Below are 24,597 nucleotides of genomic sequence, written 5' to 3' on the forward strand. Positions count from 1 at the left end.
TGGAAAAGTTCAGTACAACTAATTTATTCTTAAGCAGCAAATATCCTGTTCAAACGCATGCAATGAGAAAAAACAAGTGTTTATAACTTTCTCTTATCCACATGTGATATAATTATTAAAGCTGACCATAGGCAACAATAAAGTGTGTTACATCACTGAAATATGTAGACTGCAAAGATAATTTACACTTAGCTACACTAGAATGATGTTCCTTTAAGTATAGTTCAAAGTAATTCTAAAATAAGAGCTTTAAGAAGCAGATATATCTTGTCACTGGTTTAAAATTAGATCATATAGTCCGCATGACTGAAATCTGTTCCTTATAGGACATGCATGCACATGTGTGGGAGAAAGAAAAGGAAAGGATCTTCTTTTTACTACTCTCTTCATCTGCACTTTCGAATTCCAAAAGGGAGTTTTATATTAAATTAATTGTAATTAGGAGAGTTTGTTGTGGACCATCTCCTCTAAACTTAATCTTTTGGTGACTGCCTCCTACCAGAAACCCTTCATCCAACACTAAGATATTGAGCAGGCGAACAGTTCTGCCAATGTACAAAATTAAACGTGTTTAAATGCTTTGCTGAACTAGATGCTTATTACTGATCACAATGGTCCTACATCTGATGGCTTATCTGGAAAATCTAACTACCTCTTCAACACATTTGGGTGTTTCCAAAGGTGGTTTCAGCAGAGCAGAGGAAAGGCAGGCAACTGGCCAGCGCTGCTTTGGCTCCATGCAAGTGCTCTGCAGGTCAGCATTGAAAGCCACTGGATTAAGGGCTTAGATTTGAAGACAGCAGTAGGAATTAGCATCATGGAGTTAAAAGACAGGTGATGGATAAAACACCAGGGGAAAAAAGAGGAAGAAACATTAGTTACAGAAATACAACCAAACGGCCACTGTAGTTGAACAAGCCGGAAACGTCTCAGTCCCCGTTACGGTGGGATGAACTCTGCCTGGGACATTCTAGAGCACCTGTGGGGTGAGGGACACGCGTGGGGCAGACCACCCGAAGAGCACCTTCAGACCCTGCATATCTCAGCTGTGGGCCCCAAGGTCCCAGAAAACAAAGTTGTCCCATTCCCACCCAAACGCCGTGCGCTCTGCCAAACGCCCCCCTCCCGGGGCAGCGCGGCCGGCCCCACGCGTGCTGGGGACAGCCGGGGAGCAGGGCTGTGCCCCCGCCACGCACCCCCGGAGCCACTTGAGGCAAGAGCGCCTTCCTCACAGCCGCACACAGCCCAGCTCTGCCCATCTGGCTGTAGTTGCCTTCCCCCGGACCGCGGGCCTTCTCCCAGCGCCGCCCGGTGGGATGGGAGGCGGAGATATTCTTAACCCCAGCGCCCCCGTCTTCCCCTCAGCCCCAGCGGTCGCTGCCCGGCGGCTCCCGCGGAATCGCCCCCAGCGCGTAGGCGCAGAGTGCAGCGGCGCCGCTCCACGCCCGGCCAGCAGGTGTCGCTGCCACACTCCCCGGGCAAGCCCCGCGGACCGGACCGGGCGCGGGGGGCAGCGCGGTGGAGCCCCCGCGGGTCGGTTCGCCGCCCAGGACCCCCGCTCCCCGGCCGAGGAGAATGCGGAGCGGCTGCCGGTGCGGTCGGTTCCTCCCCCGCCTCCGCCCCGAGCTGAGCCGGCGGCAGGTGAATCGAGGTGCCTCGACGCCTCTCCGCGGCAGCAGCACCGCCTCTCTCAGCGCCGCACGGTGCTGCCTCCTGCCCCGTGAATGGCTGCCGGCTGACTGACAGGCGAAGTGGCCACACAGGGCGGCAGCTGCCTGGCGTACACCTATAAGGGCCGGCGGGGAAGGGATGCCGGGCCGCCCGTGGCGGAACCGCCCGGTAAGCAGCCTCCCACACCGGGGGTCCTCGCTCGGAGACCCGAGCGCTGGCGGAGGCGGGCGCCTCGGCAGCAGCTCCGCCCGGCCGCCCCCGCTGATCCCCGCAGCAAGTGGCAGTCCCGCGCCGTGGGCTCCCCTCTCCGGCAGCGGCGCCCGAAGGATGCGGAGCGGCGGGGCGCGGGCGGCGGCGGGGCGCCGCGGGGGAACCTGCCGCTGCGCCGGGCGCGGGCGCCGCCGCCTCTGCGCGCTGCGCTGGGGAGCAGCTCAGTGAGCGCGGTGGCCGCGGCGCGAGGAGGCGCAGGCGGGCTCGCTGCAGCCGCTGCCGTCGCCGGAGGGGCTGCGAGCCGCTCCGCGCCGGCGGGGGGGCTGCGCGGCGCCCCGCGCTGGGGAGGGCGCGGGCGGTGCCGCCACAGGTGACTCGCGGGCCGGGGGCCGTCTTCCGTCCCGCTTGGCCGCCCCTGCGCGTTCGTGCCCCTGCGCCGCGGCCGCCTGCGGGAAGCCCATCTCCAGCCACTTCGCCGTGCCTGCGCGACCGGGAGCGCCGGGGGACATGGCTTTGCTTCGGCTCCTTCTCCTCTTGCTCCTCGCGCAGCGGGGTCTCGGGGCTGCCGCCGGCCAAGGGCAGGCGGTGCGCGGCCGGGATCGGGCGCTCAGAGGGCGGCAGCCTATTTACAACCACATCAAGAGCCGGGAGCCTCTGCCCGCCCCGCGGAGCCGCTCTATGGAGAGCACCATCTTGGCGCAGCGGCTCGCCGAGGAGGTGCCCCAGGACGTGGCCTCGTTCCTCTACACGGGCGACTCCCGGGAGCTGCGGCGTGCCAACTGCTCCGGGCGCTACGAGCTGGCCAGCCTCGCCGGCAAGTCGCGCTTCACCTCGCACCCCTCCCTGCACGGGGCCCTGGACACCCTCACCCATGCCACCAACTTCCTCAACATGATCCTCCAGAGCAATAAGTCGCGGGAACAGAACTTGCAGGAGGACCTGGAGTGGTACCGGGCCTTGATCAGGAGCCTCCTGGAGGGGGACCCAAACATCTCCAGGGCAGCTATCACTTTCAGCACGGAACCTTTCTCCTCCACCCCCCAGGTGTTCCTCCAGGCCAGCAGGCATGAGAGCCAGGTCCTCCTGCAGGACTTGTCCTCCTCTGCTCACCGTCTGGCCAATGCCTCTGTGGAAACAGAGTGGTTCCACAGCTTGAAGCGCAAGTGGAGGCCACATCTGCACAGGAAGGCCTTGAACACGGGCCCCAAAAGTTTGGACAACAGCTGGAAGAGGCGAGAGGGCCTCAGTGCTGATAAGAACCACATCAGGTGGTCCTCACCATACCTGGAGTGTGAGAATGGGAATTACAAACCCGGCTGGCTAGTGACTCTCTCAGCTGCTTTCTACGGGCTGCGGCCAAATCTTCTCCCCGAGTTCAGGTAGGAGGAGTGTTCCTTTGCTTCCTTTCTGTTGAGAAGGGGGTAGGATGGGGTTTTGGTTCTGCTCCCTTCCTAGGGAAGGGCATGCTGTGTCTCTGGAGTGACCCGATCAACCCTTGCTGGCTGCTCAGTTACAGCAACCTCAGACCTTCCTGTTGAGCTCTACCTCCGTGTGCCTAAGGGAGCTGTTGCTCAGGAAAATAATTGCTGTCATCTCTGTCTGTAAAACCGCATAGGCTGTACCTGCGCCCATGGAAACAGGTGTGCATGTGGGTTATGTTCCTGGTGGGAAGAGGAGAGCAGCAGTTGTCAACTGTAGCTGATTTCTGACTGAAAGAGGAAGATGTTTACTGAGAGATTATTTCTTACTACACTGCATAATTAAACCCAGCTGGACCCCAGCTATGATTTTAACCATCTGGGAAACAACATTCTTATGCTGGTAGATTGTGATTTCTGGACTGCAGAGCACATCCACCATGGTGTGCTTGAGTCTGGTCAGTATGTTTTTAGGGAAGTAAGTGTTTGTGACTGCGGTTCTATCGTAGTGCATGTGGCTACAACCTGAGCTAGCAGTAGGAAAGCTTTCTGTAGGACACCCCCTGGTTACGTAGCTGTGTAGCTGCTACCTGGCATACACAAATAATTGCTTATTTTTTCATTGCTGTTACCCCCAGGACTTTTCCACTGGGCTGTGACTGGCAGAGAAGACGATACAAAAAGGCCCATTCTTGTGTCTTTGTGTTTTGGCAGAAAGAGGGATTTGTCCAAACAATGAGAATGACCTGTGGGGTATGAGATGCTGGATTTTGCCACTGGTACTTCTGTGGTGGGGCTCATGGGTAACTCCATTCCTTGGGGAACGCTCACTGCCCAGAAGCAGCTGTTATTTGTCAGGGGCTGAGAGAGGAGCACCAAATTTGCTTTGTGCTGTGAATTGGTAGTAGGTGGTGATAGACAAGAACAGAGCAGACACCGAAGAGATATTGCCACACCTGTATGGCAAGGCAGTAGTGTTTGTGAACACTGATTTTATTAGCTTAGTCTGAAATCCAGTGGGATCAAACAGGTATGAATGCAGTCATCCGCCCTTGGGGAAAAAAAGAAATCTGTTGAATAGAGGGTGGCCTTGTATTTCTCCATTGAGTTACCTTTTTCTCTGAGATTTTCACTCTTACGGGGCAGGTAAGGTTAAGGTAAAATGAGCTCATCTGCAGGCCATATGTATCGAAATTCTTCTCAAGACCAAAACTCAAGAATAACTCTACTGCAGACCTTTTCTGGACCCTAGCAGGGGGTCCAGAAAAGATCAAGAAAGTTCTCATAGATGGTTGAAATGCAATGTTTCACACCTTGATGAACTCCAGAATGCAGACAAAAGCTACCATAGGCTGATATTCTCTTGTTGTGGTAGAGGTTCACATAACCTGAAGAACCATCAGGCTGGGGGTGGGGTGGAAGCCACTAACCAGCTCTCTGAGAATTTAGATCTTGATATAAAGCTTGACTCAAAGAAGCTTCAGTCTTGGCTTCAGTGAAGAGAAAAAACATTACTTTTAAGCAGAAGAGTCTAAAGCTTCAATGTCAGCTCTGTGCCAAGATCCTGTGATGCCAGGAAGGATTTCAGTGCTGTAGGTTTCTGCTGTGGTAACTCTGGTGTGCAGGTCCATCTTGGAGTAACCCTGGCCAACCAAGGCAACCAGCAGAGGTCCTCCTGGGTGCAGTACAAAGTATCATCTTGCTTCCTTATCTTTCCAGCCTCTCTTTACCATGTGGGAGTCACTTCAGTCGAAGAAATGGAGTAACCTGTTGTAACTCTGATACTTCAAAGGGCATCCACTAAGCACATGTAAGCTTGCAGAACGTATTCTTGTTTAGAAGATCTTGTGATGGGGTATGCTGTGGAAGTTCAAAGTGTTGTATTGCTGTTGTACTGAACAGCTAGGACAAAACTATTATAGTTTTGTTCTATCAGAACCAGAGATAAGCTGGTAAGCATTGCTAAGAAAACGGATCGGTATGCTTTCAGTAACTATATAAGGAAGCAGGTGCAAGAAGTACACACACATACATACATGTATTCTGGCAAGGCTGAATGATAGTTTCTGTGTTTTGAGATATGTTGTGTGAGAGATGGGCTTCTAGTAAAAGCTTATTATTTGAGATGTTGAAAAAGTAACTCTGCAGCTACATAGGGAATCCTATTAACAAAATATACTTCTCCCAAGACTTGTGTGGGATGTCTTAATATTTCTGCAATATTTTCCATACTTGATAGATACGCAGTCTCTGTGAATTAGTAAGAGAAGAAATAGTTTAAAGTATGTAATATAAAAATTTAAAATCTAATGTAGTTATTAGTACATTAGTATTAATTGCTATAAGGTGCTTTTTGAAATAAGCTTTATTTCTCCTTACCATGTGTCTTTAAGTGACACAATGGTTTAACTTGAATTCCTGCTGAAGGCCCATATGGTAAAAAGCAGTATGTGTGAACCTCCATCTTTCTCAAAAGCTACATTGATTCTCCCAACAAAGTATCTCTGAACCATCTGTTAGGAACACCTTAATGGATCAGTTTACATGCTCCTTCCATTTAATAGAATGGCGTGAGGTCGTAGAAGATAATTTAGTGCATGGTCCTTTAATATTCTTTTGACAGTTTATGTAGTTTCTTTTTTGCTGACACCAGGTTTATGACATGGTACGTTAGGGTAAGAGACATTCAGGAACACGGTATCTCCATGGAAGAGAGTCCTTTCAGATTATGGAAGGAAAAGCCATTGTTCCTGCTTCTTGGTGTCTCTTCTGTGGCAGCAGCAGATGGGTAGGTCATGTGGTGTAGCAGTGGGAAGAGTTTAATGAAGACAATACTAATAAGTACTACTGTTTATGTTCAATACATGTGACTATTGCAGTGCTGTTGTCAATGATATTCTGAAAAAAAAAAAAGCTTTGTTTTTAATGTTGTGACGAGTTATAGTGCCTTCTGCCAGAGAAAGTGCTATGGGTGGGGGGCTCTTGCAAACATCTTGCTATTTAATTTCACCTCCCACCTTCTCCCCTGTTTCCCAAGAGATGACAGCTGAACTGTGTGAAGTGAAGGCTGAGGAAGGTGAGAGATTATGGTTGTTTTGCCAAGCCTAGCACTGTACGCCAATAATGAGATGAAGTGGAGAAATCAAGGACAACTTGGTTGTGTTGATAAATGTACCAGCAGCTGTTCAGGCACAGTGGGACCGCGTTAGCCCAGTGCAATGCTAAGCTAGTGGTGTTGACTGTCTGCAGCTTCTTAGCAGTGCTTGCTGATGTTCTGTTTGTGCTTCCTGGTCTTTGGTCCATGCAACCTGCAGGGAGAGAACATTACCACTTGCTTACAAAACACAGTGTAGGCCCTCATTCAGAAATGAGGATTCATAGACATAGTAATCATTTGGTGATATTAACCATTCCCTTCTCCTTTCTTAGAAAGTCTAAGCTCATGCAGTTTGCAGCTGGAATTCACCATCTAATGTGCCTAATCACTCTACAACTCCAGTGCTGCAGAGGGTGGAGCATGATAGCATTTGTCACTGATCTTCTGTGACCCTCCTGCTATTTCCTTTTACACGATGAGAATGAACCATATTTCACGGCGCATGGCGATGCAGTTGGTCTGTTTGCATCCCTGCTGTGGAACTGGAAAGGTGTGAGAAGCTGTATGTCATGTGTACCTTTCCTTCTCTAAAAGAACTTAGTTGCCCCTGGAGAGGAAATGTGAGGTTTGCATTGCTTCAGCAGCCTAGCAGGCCAGCAGGGAGGATCACTCCTTGATTTAGAAGGAAGATGTGCAAGTGGTCAGCTCCTAGGAACACACAAATTCAAAGAAAATAAGTCTTCATGGGTCACTGAGTCAAATCTCCTGCTATCACAAGCCCATTTAATGTCATCAGCTGACCAATCTCCATCTTAAAGTAGCTGAGTTTCCCCCTTGACTCTTCACTCCACTGGCTTGCCAGGCCTATTGGTTGGATAGCTGCTTCTGAGTTCTGATCTAAATTTATTTGCGGTTATTTGTCATCCATTTATTTGTGTTCCAGATCTGCTTTTTACCTGAAGTAGCTCTTTTTGGTGATGTTTACTGCCCTGACCTATTTATAGGCAGCAGTCCCTTCTCCACCTTTGTTTACTAGACTACACAAACCAGCTTTCTTTAGTCTCCTGTTAGAAGCTCTCTGTTGCCATGGTCCCTCTTCTCAAGTCTTGTTCCAGTATTTCCAGAACATGGTTAGTCAGATTCATGTGCAGTGTTTCAGTCTTGTGCAATGACATCAATTATCCTCAACCTCTGATGAATGAATTGCTGCTTTTGCAGTTCAAAATGTTCTCTTGCATGCTATTCTCATTTTCTTTAATGTTGTGTTGTAATATGTCAACATTTTGGGAACTGGTCATTGCTCTTGTGCTATTTTTCATCTAAAAGGTCACGATACCTTAGGGATACAGGGACATTTTTTCCCCTCCAACCATGTTCCAGCAAGGCCAGGTGGCTTTTTCACCAAATCCAGGTCAGTATTTGTAATCTTTTTTAAGGGCTATTGGGAAAATGCAGTGGAATAACAGCAGTTTTTGCAGAAAGGTACACACAATCAGCAAGCGGAGTAAGTTTGGTGTTGTGGGGGGTGCTTTTTGGTTTGATTTTTTAAAAAATTATTATTTTGAATGATGATGTGTTCTGTAGCATTTGCAGATTACTTCTTTCTGAAGTGTAGCTGAATCAAGTGTTACCTCTTAATACTTTTTTGTCTTGCTGGCATCTGCTACTTCTCTCTTAATTATTGGAAAGGTTTTCTTGATGCAAAGATTAATCTTTCTTGTGCAGTTCAATTTAGCTGTTTCTTCCCTAAAGGCAGTGTAATGTAGGGACTTCCTCTGTACAATTAACAATGACTTGGACCGCTCCAGTGTTAGGCCGTAATGGGGCTCTTAGTTAAGGAAACATTATTGAAGGCAAATTAAACCATGAAGGTAGAAGTATATATAACAAATAAGTAATTTCTTGGGGAATATACATAATCTAATCTTCTGTGAAGTACTTTACAACTATTAAAGTGTTAACATTACAAAGAGCGATTGTAAAAATTAGTAACTTTTTTCTTTTAAATATGGTTTAGTTTCTTCCTTTTCTCCCCATTTGTGGTTTCCCCACTAGTCTCTCTTTGGTCTCAGTACTGAACTAAGAAAGAAAATTCATTTTAACAGTTTGAGGCTCTCTAAGTTTTTGTTACATGACACATTAGTTGTGTAATCCCCAAAATATTTAAAATAGTAAGGCTGACACTTTTTCTCTAGCGTGCCATGGCCCATATAACATGATTGACAATGTGGGTGGATTTAGAACAGGTTTTCAAAATTAGGAGGAACAATTTATTTCCAAGAACTTCTGAAAGTCTTAGATTTATATTCCTGAAAAGAGGTCAGAACAAATAAATGTCCTCCTATGACTTACTGTCTGCCTACAGAAACCCCTGGTATGTTTTAAGTATTCCGTAGACAATAAATTTACGTCTCTGCCTCTTTCATAGGAGGTCATGGATAAGGATAGAAAACTGGATGGTGATGAAACAAAAGGAACAGTAAATAGGGATTTCTTTTTTAGAAACATGATTCAGCTTTCTTCAGCACTGGAGAAACAGGACTGGGTCTTTTGAAGAAAGAAGTTAAATAAGGCCAGGAGAGGATTGAAACGTACTGCATTTGTGGCCACAATTATGTGGCGCATAGTAAGTTGCAATAAAATAAACTAGCTTTTTGGACTGAGCTGCTGTTTCCACTCCTCTCTTCTCTACCTCCACCCCCCTTGGGCAAAGCTTCCAGCACTGCAGGTTATCAAAGCTCTTTTGAAGGGTGTGACAGTCCTTACTATGTGAGATTCAGCTCCAGGCTGTCACCTACTATTCTGTGTATTCTCTGCACTGAGACAGAAAGATGTCTCTAAAGGCAAGAACAAAAGCATTGCTGTGTTAGGTCAGATGAAAGGCTTACCCAGTCTGCTCTCCAAAAGCAGCTTCTTGCAGGTGCTTAGGGAAGAATGTAAGAGCAGTGGAAATGCGGAGTTCTGTCGTGGTTAAATCTCATTTACAAATAATAAGCAATAAAAAACAGTTTTTCAGTCTGTCTGAATGAGTGTTGGTGGTAAGTATGGATTAAGTTGACCTCCATGATTTTAATTCACTTTTTAACCCATTTTTGTCTTCTGAAATTTAGTTTGGTGTTGGATTCCATAATATAATTATGAATTGTTTGGAGAAAAAAAATGTTTTTAATGAATCTGAATTCATTGGGAGATCAGATTCTTGTGATAAAAGAACACTTTGGCAATTGTTCATTAATATTCTCTGTGTCAGTCAGATTTAGTTGTGGGTTATACCAAGTATTTTTGTCACCTGCAAACTTTGTCACTGGTCACATATTTGTGGTCATCTGTGCATGTGTTCAATAAAGGGGTAGTTGTGGTGCCCAGCTTGTTAACCTCCCTGCATGTCAAAGCTGACTTGAGCCGCTCTTGAGAGTATCAATGTGACAAAAGTTGGAGCCTTCCTGGCTCTGAAGAGTGCAGTGATGGGAAGAATTCATTTTCTGCAAAGCCTGTCTGTACTCTCAGCAATTTTCATATCTTGGTTGTTTGTTGGCCTTGCACATTCTGCTTCAGGCTTCCTTTTTCTGAGGTATTTTGACAAGTTTTTAATTAGTAGAGCTTATGCTTTTAATGTGGTCCTTCTAAAATGTCTCTTGGTTTTGTCTTACATTCTTGTGTTTTTTTATGTTCCCTGCTCAGTTTTATGCATCTCAAGTTGGTTTTTTTTTTTTTTTTTAATGTTGGCTTCCACTTACTTTTCAGTGTTAAAATTCTCTTATTACCTTTAAATAAATCTTCAGTGTCTGAAGATTTGGTATAGTTAGACTGAGGCCATCTGTCCTGTCTAGGATCATTCTGATTCAAAAGTTTTCTTGTTCCTAACCTCATATCACTTTCTGTACCCTTCCTTGAAGACCTTTCTTTCCACTTGTCTCTTTAAGCCTGTGAATAGTAATGGGAGCATTAAAAAACTGCTGGTTTCTTATTAAATGGGTTGAATTTGGCTCCAAGACCTTTTTTTATGGGGATAATCTAATGTAAGTGGCACCCCAACATCACTGACACCTCATATTCCTGTACAAGGTGATGCTTTGTGCCAGAGTTAAGATGCTAGAAGCAACCTGAACATCCTCAAGGAAAAAAAAGGCATCACCACCCTGGAAGTAGCCAGGAAGCTCTCTGACTAAACTGCAGGGAAATCCCTGGAGAGGCAGCACTGCATACTGTGAATCTGAAGGCAGATTTAAATCTAAAATAATTCTTCAGACAACAGAGTATTCAGCTTTAAGTATTCTGCCCTTGTAGGACTGTTCCAAATGGCCTAGAGGGATTTCCTTTGCAGGTGAATCCTAATTCATGTGCCCACACTGCTATACCTTACTCTTGAGTTAAGTTTATTATTAGTGAAAGTTGTTTCTCCTCTAAAAATATGTGCTGAAAAGCAGCAGTCGTGCTATGGCTGAGGAATTAGGTAAGTCTGTCTCTGTCCTACTAGTAAGAAATTAGTGATAACTGCATGACCAGATCAAAATCATGTTGTATGTAACAACCCAGTAGCCTTTTGTGAATCTGGCTGGATATGCAGAGGTAATAGTTCTAAATGTTTTAAATGATGCAGAATCCCAGCTCTTAATTTTCAAAAGCAACTTGAGCCTGCAGGAGCTGCTGATGGCCAGTGAGACTTACGGCTAAAAGTTATCGTGAATTTGACAGGAGGATTATTTTTGGATGCTCAGTTGATAGTACATTGAAGGAGCCTCAGGTGTCAGGTAGTAGGCACTGTTTGAAAATTAATATTCTTGAAAATGTCAGCCTGTAAAATGAGAATGGTCAGAAAAGGTATCTGCCCCCAAAACATCGACTATACTAATTACAGCATATACTTATATAGAGGTGTGGGCATTTGCAGATTTGAGATGGCTGTGGAGAATTTGTTAGAGTCATAGAATAGTTTGGTTTGGAAGAGACCTCGAAAGCTCATCTAGTCCAACCCACCCTGCAATGAGCAGGGACATCTTCAACTAGACCAGGTTGCTCAGAGCCCCGTCCAGCCCGGTCTCCAGGGATGGGGCATCGACCACCTCTCTGGGCAACCTGTTCCATTGTCTCACCACCCTCATTGTAAAAAATGTCTTCCTCATGTCTAACCTGAATCTCCCCTCCGTTAGTTTAAAACAGTTATCCCTTGTCTTATCATAAAAGGCCCTGCTAAAAAGTCTGTCCCTGTCTTTCTTATAAGCCCCTTTTAAATACTGAAAGGCTGCTATAAGGTCTCCCTGTTTTCTTTTTTTTTTTCCTCTGTTTTTTTGTTATCTCCTTGTTTTGTGGTAAGGAGGACTTTATGAAGGACAGCATGTGGGGTGAATTAATATGGCAGCAAGAATCTAGGCAGGCATTTAGATTTGGGGGATGATATCTGCTTCAGTATGTGATAACTGTGCCTTATACCTTAATTATGCCTGCTTGCAGTGATTATGGGTACAAAAATAAGTGTTCAAACTTTGAAGACAAACTTCTATTTTCTATCTAGCTGAGCTGTCATGACCTCAGTGCTGAAAAACTTCTGAAGATCTAGAGGACAAAGATATTGTTTATCACATTTAAGTGTTTGCAGGCTATTATTCTGTGCAGTTCTGGCTTAAGCTGCATGGGAGAGGAAAATATGCTCCTTCTGTAGATTCAGGATTTACAATGTGTTGTTACAATGAAATATTATAATTACTGAAACTATCAAGATAGCTAGTAGGTTGGGAAAATAAGCTTAAATCAATTTCTGGCACAGATTTCAAGGCAAACAGCATGTCAACAAGCAGTGGTACTGGAAATTAAGACAGACATGAAAGCCTCTTAATTCAAACCTCTGACCTGACAGAAAATCCTTGATGACATCATTCTTCAATGATTAATTCATACAATTCAACTAATTCTTTCTTAACTGCATGTTAAACATGAATGTGCAATCCTTAAGTATCTCTTTTGTGGAAGGACTGTAAAATTGTGGCAGAAAAACAAATATTATTGTTATAAGGAGATTAACAAAATCTACTGAGGTGCCAGATGGTCCACAATTACCAGTAATATTGTTATTAACTTACCACTGTGGCTTGGGTTCAGCTAGACAGCATTACAGTGTGGATGAATGTGTTATCCTGACGAGCTGAGTCTGCTCTTATACCACTGATATTTGTCTTGATTGCTTTTATCAAGATAGCAGAGCTGCAGATATTCCCAGTTAGTTCAATAAATATAACGCTTGCAGGTCCATATACATTTTAAGAGGATGTGTTCTTCCATATGTTCCGTTTTCTGAATGCTGAATCAAAAATAGCTGAAAAAGTGGGTGGCTAAACAGACTGTGCCAGCTACTGTATTAATCACAGATGAATTTCAGAACTATATCATCATGTACATACTAGTTTATTTGGTGTAATAATGGTGGGATACTAGTCTGAGATGGTGTTTTAAAATGGCAACACATCCCAAATGAATGCAGAAAAAATCTTGTACCATCGTGATGCTTTCTGTAAATGCCACATGTATGCTTAAAGAAACTTTTCTATCCAAAGTGTTATATCCTCGAGTAGATGCAGACCCTGTTCTGCCTCAGCAGAACTGTGATGTTACCATGAAGCATGAACATATATTGTAGATGTCTAGTGAAAAAATAATGTCCACCATGGAAGAAAAATGCAAAGCCCATGGTAGATTATAACTGTCAGGAGATATTGTTTTCATATGCCTGCCTCTCAACAGTACTGTTTTTCCTTCCAGAAGACTTTCATCCCAGAAATTCCTAAAACTCTGAGAAAAGGAAAAAGCAGAACAACTTAACCATGTCAGAAGTTCAGGTTGTGCTACTGAAAAACTGCAGAGAGAAAAGTGTAGGTAGAAATCTTTGTATTGAGTTCATGAAGACTGGTTTTTGCAAAAGACAAATATTCTTGTGAGAAGAGTTTTTAACACAAGAGAGGCAAAGGGAAAACGCATTGGATTTCAAATGGAAGAATTTTGGAATGTTTCTGGAAGTAGTATTGTGAAAATATTTTGAAATTAGATAATTTTCAGGCCTTCATGGCTTAATAGGGGAGATCCCGATGAAAATCAAGCATAAAATGATAGTGCATAAGAGGTGGAGGCAGGGTCAGGTAACCTGCAAAGAGTATGGAGACACACTCTGAGCATGACTGTGAACATGGGCATCTTGTATCAGAAATAGTGGGCCAGCAGGACTAGGGAAGTGATCGTCCCCTTGTATTTGGCTCTAGTGAGGCTGCACCTTGAATACTATATTCAGTTTTTGGCCTTTCACTACGAGAAAGACATTGAGGCTGTCGTGGAATGCGTTGAATGCACCTCACTCAAAAGAGAAGCAGCAATATGTTTAATTGATGTTAACAGTGGTTTGACAAGATTTGACAAGTTCAGTGGCAATGTTCACTTTGTTAATTACTGCATGGAGGAAACATACAGAGGAAAATTGATTTAGCCTTGAGTTAGGATGTTTCACACAGAGACTGGAGATGTAAAGGTTAAGAGAAACCCTGCTTGTCAAGTCATGAGGTTCAGAATGGACCCGCTTGCTTTCTAAACTCCTTATGGAACCTCGGTGTGGCTAGGTGCAGTCTTAGTCTAAGACTTGGTCAAGAGTTTACGTCTAAAGATAGAGACGCAGTGAATAAGGATAAGGAATACAGAGGTTGTGATTATTAATACCGGGTGGCTACATGGATTAGTAATGTTTCATTAGTATCAACTTGGCATGCAGCCAAAGTTAAAGGCAAAAATCAAAGTTACCGTACTACAAGGTTATGTGTGATATTGGTCTCTTACCAAAGGTCTGCTCTTTGTAAAAGATCTCTCTACCTCAAGGAGCTACCTTGGGAGGTATTCTAGTAAAGGTGAGATCACTGCAAACAGCCATGCTGCCTAGCAGGAAGAGCTCAAAGAAGGCTCAGCTAGGCTGTCATTTATAGGATGAAGTGGGTGGCTTGTAGTCAAATCATATATGTGGCAGGAAAGGTATGCATGAGAATCCTTGTTCCCATAGCTTTTTGTTCCTTGATGAATCAGTCTTGGAAAAGCCACCCACTATTCCTATGTCTCTCACGTGATGGGTGTTCGAAGCTCAAATGCATTGGTACTCACTGTGTCACTCTGCTCCTTTGCGGGTAAACTATAGGAGTTCATGGCCTAGCCAGGGAAAGGTCTCAGCCTCCTCTGGAGCCTGTACCAAACCACTGCCGGTCTGGTCAAGGGTGTAGAGTGCAGCTCTCACAAGCACATCCAAAGAAGAGCAACAAAGCTGGGGAAGAGTCTGGAGCACAAGTCTGATGAGGGAACTGGGGTTGTTTAGCCTGGAGAAAAGGAGGCTGAGGGGAGACCTTAGAATCATAGAATGTGCTGAGTTGGAAGGGACCCACAAGGATCATCAAGTTCAGCTCTGTCCTTGCATATGACAGCCCCACCTTATAACTCTCCATAGCTACCTGAAAGGAGGTTGCAGCATGGAGGGTGTTGGTCTCTTCTCCCAGGTAACAGTGATAGGATGAGAGGAAATGGCCTCAAGTTGTATTGGGGAGTTTTAGCTTGAATGTTAGGAAAAATTTCTTGACCAAAAGGGTTATCAAGCATTGGAACAGGCTGCCCAGGGAGGTGGCTGAGTCACCGTCCCTGGAGGGATTTAAAAGATGTGTAGATGTGGTGCTTAGGCATGTGTTTTGCTGGTAGATTTGGCAATATTAGGCTAATGGTTGGACATGATGATCTTAAAGGCTGTGTTGCCATTCAAGGAGACTAAAACAGGCTGGAGAAATGAGCAACCAACCTTAGGAAGTTCAGCAGAGAGAAATGCGAAGTGTGCCCCTGTGGAGGAATAACCCCGTGCACCAGTACATGCTGGGGGCCTAATGACTGGAAAGCAATTTTGCAGAAAATGCCTGGGTGATCCTGGTGGACACCAATTTGACATGAACCACCAATGTGTGCTTGTGGCAAAGAGGACAGCCTCTTGGGCCGTGAGAGGAAGAGCACTGCCAACAGGTTGTGGAAGGTGGGCCTTCCCCCTTCACTCAGCCTGCTGAGGTCACGTCACGGGTGCTGTGTCCACTTCTGGGCTTCCAGTACAAGAGGCCTAGGTGTACCGGAGTGAGCCTAGTGAAGGGCCACAGAAATGATTAAAGATTTGAGCATCTGACAGACAAGAAGGGCTGAATGAGCCAGGACTGTTCAGCCTGGAGAAGAGGAGGCTCCAGGAGGATCTTACACATGTGTAAATGCCTGATGGAAGACTGTAAAGGAGACAGAGCAAGAGTCTTCTCGGGGGTAGTCAGTGAAAGGACAAAGTATAAGAGGCACAAATTGAAATACAAGAAATTCCATTTAAATATTATAAGACATTTTTGACACTGTGAGAGTGCTGAGACACTAGATCTGGTTACCCGGAGGTGGTGAAGTCTTTGTGATTGGAGGTATTAAAAAACCCAACTGAACTGAGCCTGCTTTCAGCAGGTGGTTGGACTGAATGATCACAAGAGACTTCTTCCCATGACAGCTGATTTATGAATCTGTTTTTCTCATCTATTTTGAACAAAATAATTTTATCAAAGAGTTTTCAAACGATACAAGTTATTTAATCAATTCTGATGTGAAAAATCCCGAAGTACACTTCCTTTCTTTCCAGTAAGTGGCTCCGAGCATTAGAATGCTGTCCTGTCTTCTGCTCTTGGCCCGCTAGAACATGCGACTAATTCTCCAACTTGCAGCATGGCTGGTACAAGGCCATACATGAATTCTTGTTCAGTACACTTACTGTCCCTAATTCCTATGGCTTGTATGTGTTGTCTTAAGTAACCTCTAGACAAGCTTTATGTTGAAAATTTTGATATCCCTTTGTGCTCACACTGTGCTTCTACAGGGTTTGCTCATGGTACCACACAGCAAACTCTTAAGACGTTTTTCCTCTCCTAGCGGTGGTTAGTTTACCCTTAATTTGCAATCTGTACCCCTCTTTTCACAGAAGTGTTTGTAGAGGGAAAGAGGAGTTTTCTCTCCCACCAGTTAAAAACAAAATGTACACAAGAGGAAAGCTTTCCATGTTAAGGAAATAAAGACCTATTTCCCTAAGGTGCTTGGGAGTCTCCCAGGTGATTCTGTTGCAGTCCTAATAAGGATGAATCATCACTCTTTCTCCTGCTGTATAAACAGATTTCTTTAGTAGTCAGAATGATGCTAATGTTTGAGAGACCCTTGCCAAGGTGCCTGGTGTATAACGTGAACTAGGAAAGCAAGGAGTAGTGTTGGTCGTGGTCTGACTGCCTGCTTTGTGCCTGTGTGCAGCCACTGTGAGACTATTCACCTGTGGAACAGGTCCTATCTCCAGCCCACATGCTAATATTTATGCTCAGAAAAGTCCAGAAAATATTAGAAACTTACCTGTTGGGATCTGCATGTGACCAGATGAGGAATTAGTTACCTCTGGTCCTGTGGGCATCTGAGACAGATACCTTGTTATCAGGTTAAGATAAGCTTGTAATCCACTGACATCAACATCTTATAAAGAGTTAGCCTGTACAGTGTGGCAGTTTTTCCCTTGAGGTCATTGGTCACTTGCAACATGGAAAAAACAGTTCATTGGGGTGGAAGTGTAGTTTTAGCAGTCCCTTGAGAAGCTGTTGCTCAGAACAAGAGTGGAAAGACACAAAACTGTAAACTAAAAATATTTCTGAATATTCTAGAAGCATGGTGTGTGCTATTTTAAATTGAACTGTCTAGAACCAGCACTTAAATATTTGAGGTAATTTCTAAGTGTGCCCAGCATCAGATTATTTAGATTCTAGGCAGGAGACAGAGGGGGATGAAGTGCAGCTATACTGTATAAATTCCTACTGGCTATCCTACATAATTTCCTAATGTATTCTTCACATCGCTTAAATGATGTGCCTGTGTTTCTCCAATGACTGTATAGCATGTCTGAAGATGTATGTTCAAATATAGCTGTTGTGGACATTTTGCACTTGGTTGTACTGGGGCCAGGCATGAGGGAACAGTATTGTCCTGTTTTTGATGAAGGTCACTCTCTTACTCCTGTTTTGATTTGTTCATAAGTGGCCTCTCGAATACATGGCTGTGTAGCTTTTTTGTTATTAGCATTCTTATCTATACTGAGCTTTAAGAGGCAACATGCTTTGGGGTGAGTGAGGGGTTCTTGAGAGGGAGGTTGGGCCATGCCCTTGGTAGTCTACAGTCTGAAGGGAGGGAAGATGGTGTTTGTAGTTGGGGAACTTCAGACTGTGGAAACCAAAATTCTTGTCTAAAGTGTCTGAAAGGGTCAACGTAAAAGGAACAATACTCTAGATTTAAGAAATCCATGCAGAGCATTCATCTGTTGCAAGTGAGTCTGTGTAATGATCTAACTACCAGCAGTTGCATACTGACATTTTTGCGAAGTCTAGACAGCAGCGAAGCAGTCACGGATATGTGCTTTCACAAGGTGATGCTATAAATGTTCTACGTCTGAAGTAATTTCATAGGTTATTTTGAAGAGAATAAGGAAATTTTTGAAGGCTTTTTTTGATATATGCAACTACAGTTACAGCTTTTTTTATTCCGGTGATTTCTGAGTTGTTTATATAATAGCGTTGGCTTTGAAATTGGATTGTCAGCTTTTCATTAAAAAAAAAAAAATTCTAAGGGAGACTGTTGATGATGAAAACTTGAGTGTTCTTGGCATAGAACTAATACAGTTCAGACAGTCCACGAGGACCTGTGTGTATAGGAAACTTTTTGTTTGTTTGTTTGTTTCAGAGGCATCAGTGGCCTATTCCTGGCTTGCACTGCCCTTTCGATGGTGTATCGGTGCTGGCTGGCAGAGATGGGGGGAGAGGGGCTTGGGTACCTGCTGGAGGAGAGGCCCAAGGTTGCTGGAGGTTGGGGTGTCTCTGAGGAGAGTACAGAAAAAGGCTTTTACCAGTTGTTTTGGCAAACAGTGCTCCCTGGAGCAAATGGGAGGATGTCATTGTCACTGGGCATGGGGCTGCGGTGCGGTGCCTGGTTCTGTACTCAGGGTTGGCTGGGGAGGTTGCTGGCCTTGGAAAATGTAGTGCAGGTCGTTAATTGTGTTTATTTGGCTTTTTGTTTCATTGCAAAATATGAAGGACATCAAAGTGTTTGAGTGTATAGCTTATACCTGCTGCCTTACATGTAGTGCATTAGATTTACCAGGCTCTTGTCATAATACATCTCAATAAGGTCTAACATAAGAATGTGTGTCTGCAATCATGGCTTTGGGAGCACAAAACTACTCTATTTTCAGACATTTCATCAAATTCCCTATTTAGAAGAAAGATGTAGTTCTGCTTTGCAGTCTACAGCATCATAAAGAAGTTGTTAAACTATTTCTGTAGTTGCTGTGCTCAAGGCTGTTTTTCTCTCGTTTCAGGGGTGTTGTCAAAGTCGACATCAATCTGCAGAAGGTGGACATTGACCAGTGTTCAAGTGAGGGCTGGTTCTCGGGGACACACAGATGTCATCTCAACAATTCTGAGGTATGTCTGTCTCTAAGGGACTCAGCTACACTTCAATAACAAGTCTTGCCACTATTAATAATTTTCTGTAGTATAAATGGTATCTCTTTTATAGACTTTAAATGTGGTTTGTAGGCAGAAAAAAATCTTTCTGTGCAAAGTATTACAGCATGTATGAGTTTCAGGAGTGCCTGCATTTTGGGAATATTGGTGTTAAATAAAACAGAAGCTAAGTTATTGTGCAGAAATAACAGCTGTAGGGAAAAGGAATACTACCAGTGACATGATTTATGAAGTTCTGCTTGCAAGTCAAACAATTATTTTACACTCAAAATCGTCTTTTAGTTGTCGGTGTTACTTTTGGACAACCTTGCAAAATACAGTAAAAGTAGCTGAAATGAGAATAAAAATTATTCAGAAAAACATGGACTTTTGGTAGAATGGTACAGAATAAGAGGCAGAATTGAATACTGTAATTCTTAATAGAAATGCCAACATTTTGACAGAGCTGCCTAAATGTTTCTGTTCAGCTCCTTCCTGCTTCCCCTTTCTTCTGAAGGTCTGTGTCTGGCTCCATCTGTCAGCGTGTCGTGGATTATTCAGCCTGGCCAGTTGTGTATGTTCAATGAAACTTTAAAACAAAATACATTCAATGATTTTTTTTTTTGTTATGACATATGATCTTGTTTTCAGAGGCTCCAATTTGTCTTCTGTGAGAGGAGGCATCTCATACACGTCTGTGTTTTCAGAAGGAACAGTTAAAACATAGGGAAAGTTTATGGTTATCTACCAGAAGTCAGGAGATGTTTGCTTGATTTGTTATAAAATGCCAATTTATTGAAGTCAAATCTAAAGTTAGGAAAGGAGTTGGTTTTGATGAATTCATCTAACATTTTTGAGAAAGAAAAACTCAGATTATTTTTTTTTTGTAAATGTACTTTTTGCTGTTTTTCACTTGATTTTTTTTTTTTTTTTTAAAATAAGAAAGCAAGTAGTCTTTGACACAAAGACTAACTTCAACTGAAACATTTCTGCAAATGGATTTTTTAAAAATTGTCAAGTGTTTTTTGACTTCTCAATGCAAGGCAACACTTTTAAAGCATCTCATGTTTCTTCCTGGAAGAAAATATAGTTTCCTATGAGGTCTGGTAAACCTTGTTTTTTAATATATGCTAGTTATGCTGAATGTGACTGTATATTTTGGTGAGTGCTCTTCCTTTGCCTAATATCTTATGAGCGAAATTGTCATCAGAGGGGTGGAGTTCTAAGTTGCATCTCTTGATGCAACCAAGAAGAAAAAGGGGAAGGGGGAAAAACCCTGTGAGAAGACTAAGAAAAACCAAGGCAAAAGTAAAATGGAGAAAATGAAGAAAGATTGGTGATGGGCTTTAACACACCTCTGGTCTGGTTCAAAGCCCACTGTCTGCTGTATTGTGCTCTGAGTCATGCCTTTATTCTTAATATGTAGGAAAGCAGAATCTGAGTCAAACCAAACTGGGTATAATTCCACAATTACACTTCTCCAAATCAGAGTCCTTAAGAGTGTGTCCTGGAGAGAATGATGCAAAAAAACTGCTCTCTCTGGAAGAATTTGTTGGAGAAGGGTGGGGGGAATAACAGGATATCTCTTTTTTTTTACTCTTCACAATTCATTTTCATGGGAGTAAAAAGTAGCTTTTATTTTTCTGTAGAATTCACTCTGATTATGAAAAAGGGTTTTCTTAATGAATATGACATTCAGTAAAACCTACTATCTATCTATCTATTTATTTATTTATTTTTGGTTGCATATGAGGCAAGTGGAGTGTTGTTTAGAAAACAGTGCAGAATGAAATTCTACATGAAAAATCCTTAGGGGTTACAGTACGTTTTCTATGACTTGCAAACAAACATTTTAATTCCACAGCCTTTAGTATCTTAGTGGGCAAGCTGGAAAATCTCACCTCTATGATTTGGTCTCTGACTGTGCATGAGAAACTGAGGCGGCTGTCATGGGCCGCTGATGCAGAGACCATCTCTACCAGTTTTGAGCCACAGCTGGGTTCTTGGCATTCTTCCCTCTCCTGCTGAGAGGGTGGTGGCTGTTTCCTATCTGCCGAAGCAGAGAAGAACTTTTTCTTTGTTACTCAAAGTCTACATTACGGATGAGTTCTTCATGTTGGAATTCTGGGGTGTGTTGTAAAGCTGGCTGCGCTCAACGAAGTTTCTTTGCAGTGCTTTTATTTAGCAGACTCACTCACACTGTTTTTACCTTTTTTTTTCCTCTCCCTGTTTATTCTGCATAGCATTTTCATTGTTCTTTAGAGCTAACAAAGACTGTTCTACATGGTTTACAATAATATTTTTTTGTACAGCACTTCTACTACTGTTGAGTCCAACCTGATATATCACTATAAAATCAGAGCTGCTTTGTGCTCTTTCTGACAGTAGGAAGCACTATATTTACTGGTGTTGCAAAGGACGTTTTATTCTTCATACTGAACAGCTGCATGTTTTTGTTTCCATTAGCCTACTGTGATGCTGCAGTCCATAACTGAGTTCCTGTGATGAAAAAAGGAATAAAAATATACATTCTAGGGCGGAAGTCCTTTAATGGGTGATGCTGTCTATGTGAAAGTGGCTCATGTTCACACTTTGAGGTGTTATCATGGGTGAGGAATGCCACTTCATGAATGGCTTTTCAACTTGTATGTAGAGCAAAAACCTGCCATTTGTTGTTCTTTCTCCATGGCACTTAATAGAGTGTTAAATCAACAGGGCTGTCATGGCTAAGAAAAGGAGATATACATGTCTTCCAAACCTCCTCCAAAATGAAAGTTGCAAGCAGGGAGTGCCTTTCCTTATTGTGCCTGAAGAGGGTGAGACTCCTGGCTAAATAACAGTGACCTTGGGGATGAGGAGTTGATGGGAACAATCCACAGAGACACTTTCTCTCCTTTTACCCTATGGGCACCACTTCAAGAGAGTTCAGTCTGATGGAGACGTCTGTTCTTTGTTTACAAGCAGATATCATATGCTGCTTTTCACATTTTATTTCATTGCGCTCTACTCTGTGGAAAAGGGTAAATTACATACTTGTGAAAAAATGATTTCCACGCTGTTTGCCTTATAAATGCCAATGAAATTATATTCCCCATCCTTTCCTTTGTCTTCTTGGAGGCAGATTCAGAAATACCTGCTGACACTGGAATGCGCTACCCCAGATTACAAAGTCTGTCTCCAGGACAGTGGGGAAGAAAATTGAGATCTCTGGATTTCTAGTTCTGTTTAAGTTAGGCCCTCCTTCTCCTCTTTAGTTTTAAGTGACACGAATATTTAGTGCAGCACAGCCTTTCCGCACACTGTGGCAAGCCTTTGTCATTGTGAATCTAGTCTGGCTCTGAAAGTCTGTTTATTGTATAGTTCATGCTACATGGCCAGGCTATCAGTGCCATTAAATCTAAGGCATAAAACTCAGTATTTCAGAGATGCAACTCCATTCTTCCCTGATATTTTGAAAATATAGCAAGTGGCAGAGAAGGGGAAGGGAGTGACTTAGGGAATGGACAAGAGGAGAGGAAAAAAACCAACCAAGTTATGGGTGACTAAAATGCTTCTTTGTCTTATATTTCAGTTAGTTTTATAGTGGTTAAAATCTACTAGACACATCACAGGCCATTTTTCCTACTTTCTGTGCTGTCCTGAAGTGTTTATCTTCCAAGTAAAAATCAATTGAAAGGAGGGAGATGGAGGTGCATTACAGTGAATATAAACATATGGTAAAGCAGTGGTCTGTATGTGCTAGACAGAAGAAAGGAAGGAATGGATGGGACTCAACTTCTTCCAGAAAACAGCGATTGTTTTGAAAGTACTGTACAGCTTTCACATGCTCTGGCATAGAATCACTAGGAGATGATGCAGCTGTGACATTGGGATTTGGCTTTGGAAGGTCATCAAAAGTAACCTGATGATGTGATGGGGTAGTTGTAGTGTCAGTCCTTGCTTGAAAGAAAAACAGTGTGTGTTTGGGGCATTAAAGAATATTACTGCTTAAATACACAAAATGCTTAGACATACTATTCTTCCTGTTCTCTATCCTTAGATTTAGGTTTTCCTCAGAAGGTGAATTGGTGGCTCTTAAATATCTTGCATTATTGAATATAAAACAAAAGCAAGAGCTAGGAACTTTGGATTCCCAATTTTTAAACTGACTACCCAAATTCTTAATGTATAGTCATGCTTTTTTTGCTGATGGTTCTCTTTCGTGCACAGGACCCATGTATCTGTGATTTCGTAGCAGCCTATATGACCTGGGAGAAGAAAAGTGCCCTCTTCAGCCTCAGGATGATGGGAAACTGTCTAGTGTAGGCATGAAGCTGGGTGAGACTTCCCACAGGAAAGCCAAACTGCAGCAGTGGCTAAAGTCCATTTCAGTTCTGAATGATTTATTTTTTTTTTTTCCTTTCTTGTTTTTTGTCAGCCAAAAAGAGGCTGATGTCCAGGTATTCTTGTCTTGACCTGGGGGAAAAAGGGACAACTCATGGTGAAGCACAGAGAGGTACATTCTCCTTCCTGCCCTCTATCTTGACATTCAAGTAGGGAAGAGTTCCCCTGAGAAAATATGTGGGCAAGAGATTTTGATTCTGCGGGGCTGAAACAGGTGAGGCAGGTAGTATCTTCAGGGTTATAAATAATGAAAATGAATTGGGTAAAGAACAAAATTTTGCAGATAATTCTGAAATTAACAAACACCAAAAAAAATATAGTTACCTGATAACAAATCCAAAGTAACTTCATTCTACAGGTAAGGCTGGCGATGTGCATAAGAAAACATGCTTTTTTACCCTGTTTGAAACCTTTGAAGATTTTTCTTATGATATGTTAGATTCCTTCCCCATATATGTTTGCAGCAGCTGCTGGCACTTTTACTAACAACTTTAGAGTCCTTGTTGAGACACCAACAATAAAATCAAGGCTGAGGAGCGTCTCAAGAAATCAACTGTTGTAGCCCATAGAGCTCGACCGAACGCTCCGAGCCAGCAGCATCAGCCTGTGAAAAACGACAGCGGGCTCCACGCGGTTCCCCATCCTTAATGAGGCTGCCAACAGCTTGCTATGCGAGGCAGGCTCAGCTGACATCCCTTTGGGTTTCAACAGTATTCCACAAATGACAGCGTGCAAAAATATCTAGAGGGAATGAGAGAGGCAGAGTAAACAAAAAAACTGCATTGCTGTCTATATGTAGTTTGTGTATATCTGTGTTTGTGGAAAGATGCCTAGGCCTACTGTGTGTGTATTTATTCTGCACGAAGACAAAACCAATTGAGAAAAGAAAACAACTGAGCAGTACAGCCAAAATCTTTTTTTTCTGTTGTTTAGCAAAACATTTGGGACCATCATATTTTTTTATACTGTACATAGTGTCACAGAGAACCAACTGAAAAAGGGGGAGGTGAGGGCTGATTAAAAATAGGATTGTAATGGAGACTGAGTTGAGAGAGAGGAAAAAACCCAGTGCTTTCCAGGTTTTTCAAACAGATGCTTTCCAGTGCCCTTATCAAACCGGGAAAAGGCTATTAACGTGCATAATCTGTGGGAGGGGAAGAATGACAAGAGATTAGCATCCAAAGTCATAACCCAGTTGGTCATATCCGGTGCCATCAGTTTTGATTATTACTTGCATGTATTTTCTGTCCCACCCACTAGGAAAAGTGCAGCA

The 24,597-nt window shown here is 43.3% G+C and overlaps 1 protein-coding gene across 1 annotated transcript in view; it reads left to right on the forward strand.

Moving 5' to 3' along the window:
* Positions 1-2,388: 2,388 nt before the first annotated feature.
* The window catches only part of GPR158 (G protein-coupled receptor 158), a gene marked incomplete at both ends in the record, with an annotated part of 192,890 nt that continues 170,681 nt past the window's right edge, over positions 2,389-24,597 (forward strand). Inside the window, 2 exons of the mRNA XM_080340473.1 lie at positions 2,389-3,260; positions 18,815-18,920. Coding sequence (XP_080196599.1) covers positions 2,389-3,260; positions 18,815-18,920 — 978 coding nt within the window. The remainder of the gene's footprint in view (positions 3,261-18,814; positions 18,921-24,597) is intronic.

Source organism: Nesoenas mayeri (assembly GCF_963082525.1).
Source record: "Nesoenas mayeri genome assembly, chromosome: 2".
In the NCBI taxonomy this organism is placed as follows: Eukaryota; Metazoa; Chordata; class Aves; order Columbiformes; family Columbidae; genus Nesoenas; species Nesoenas mayeri.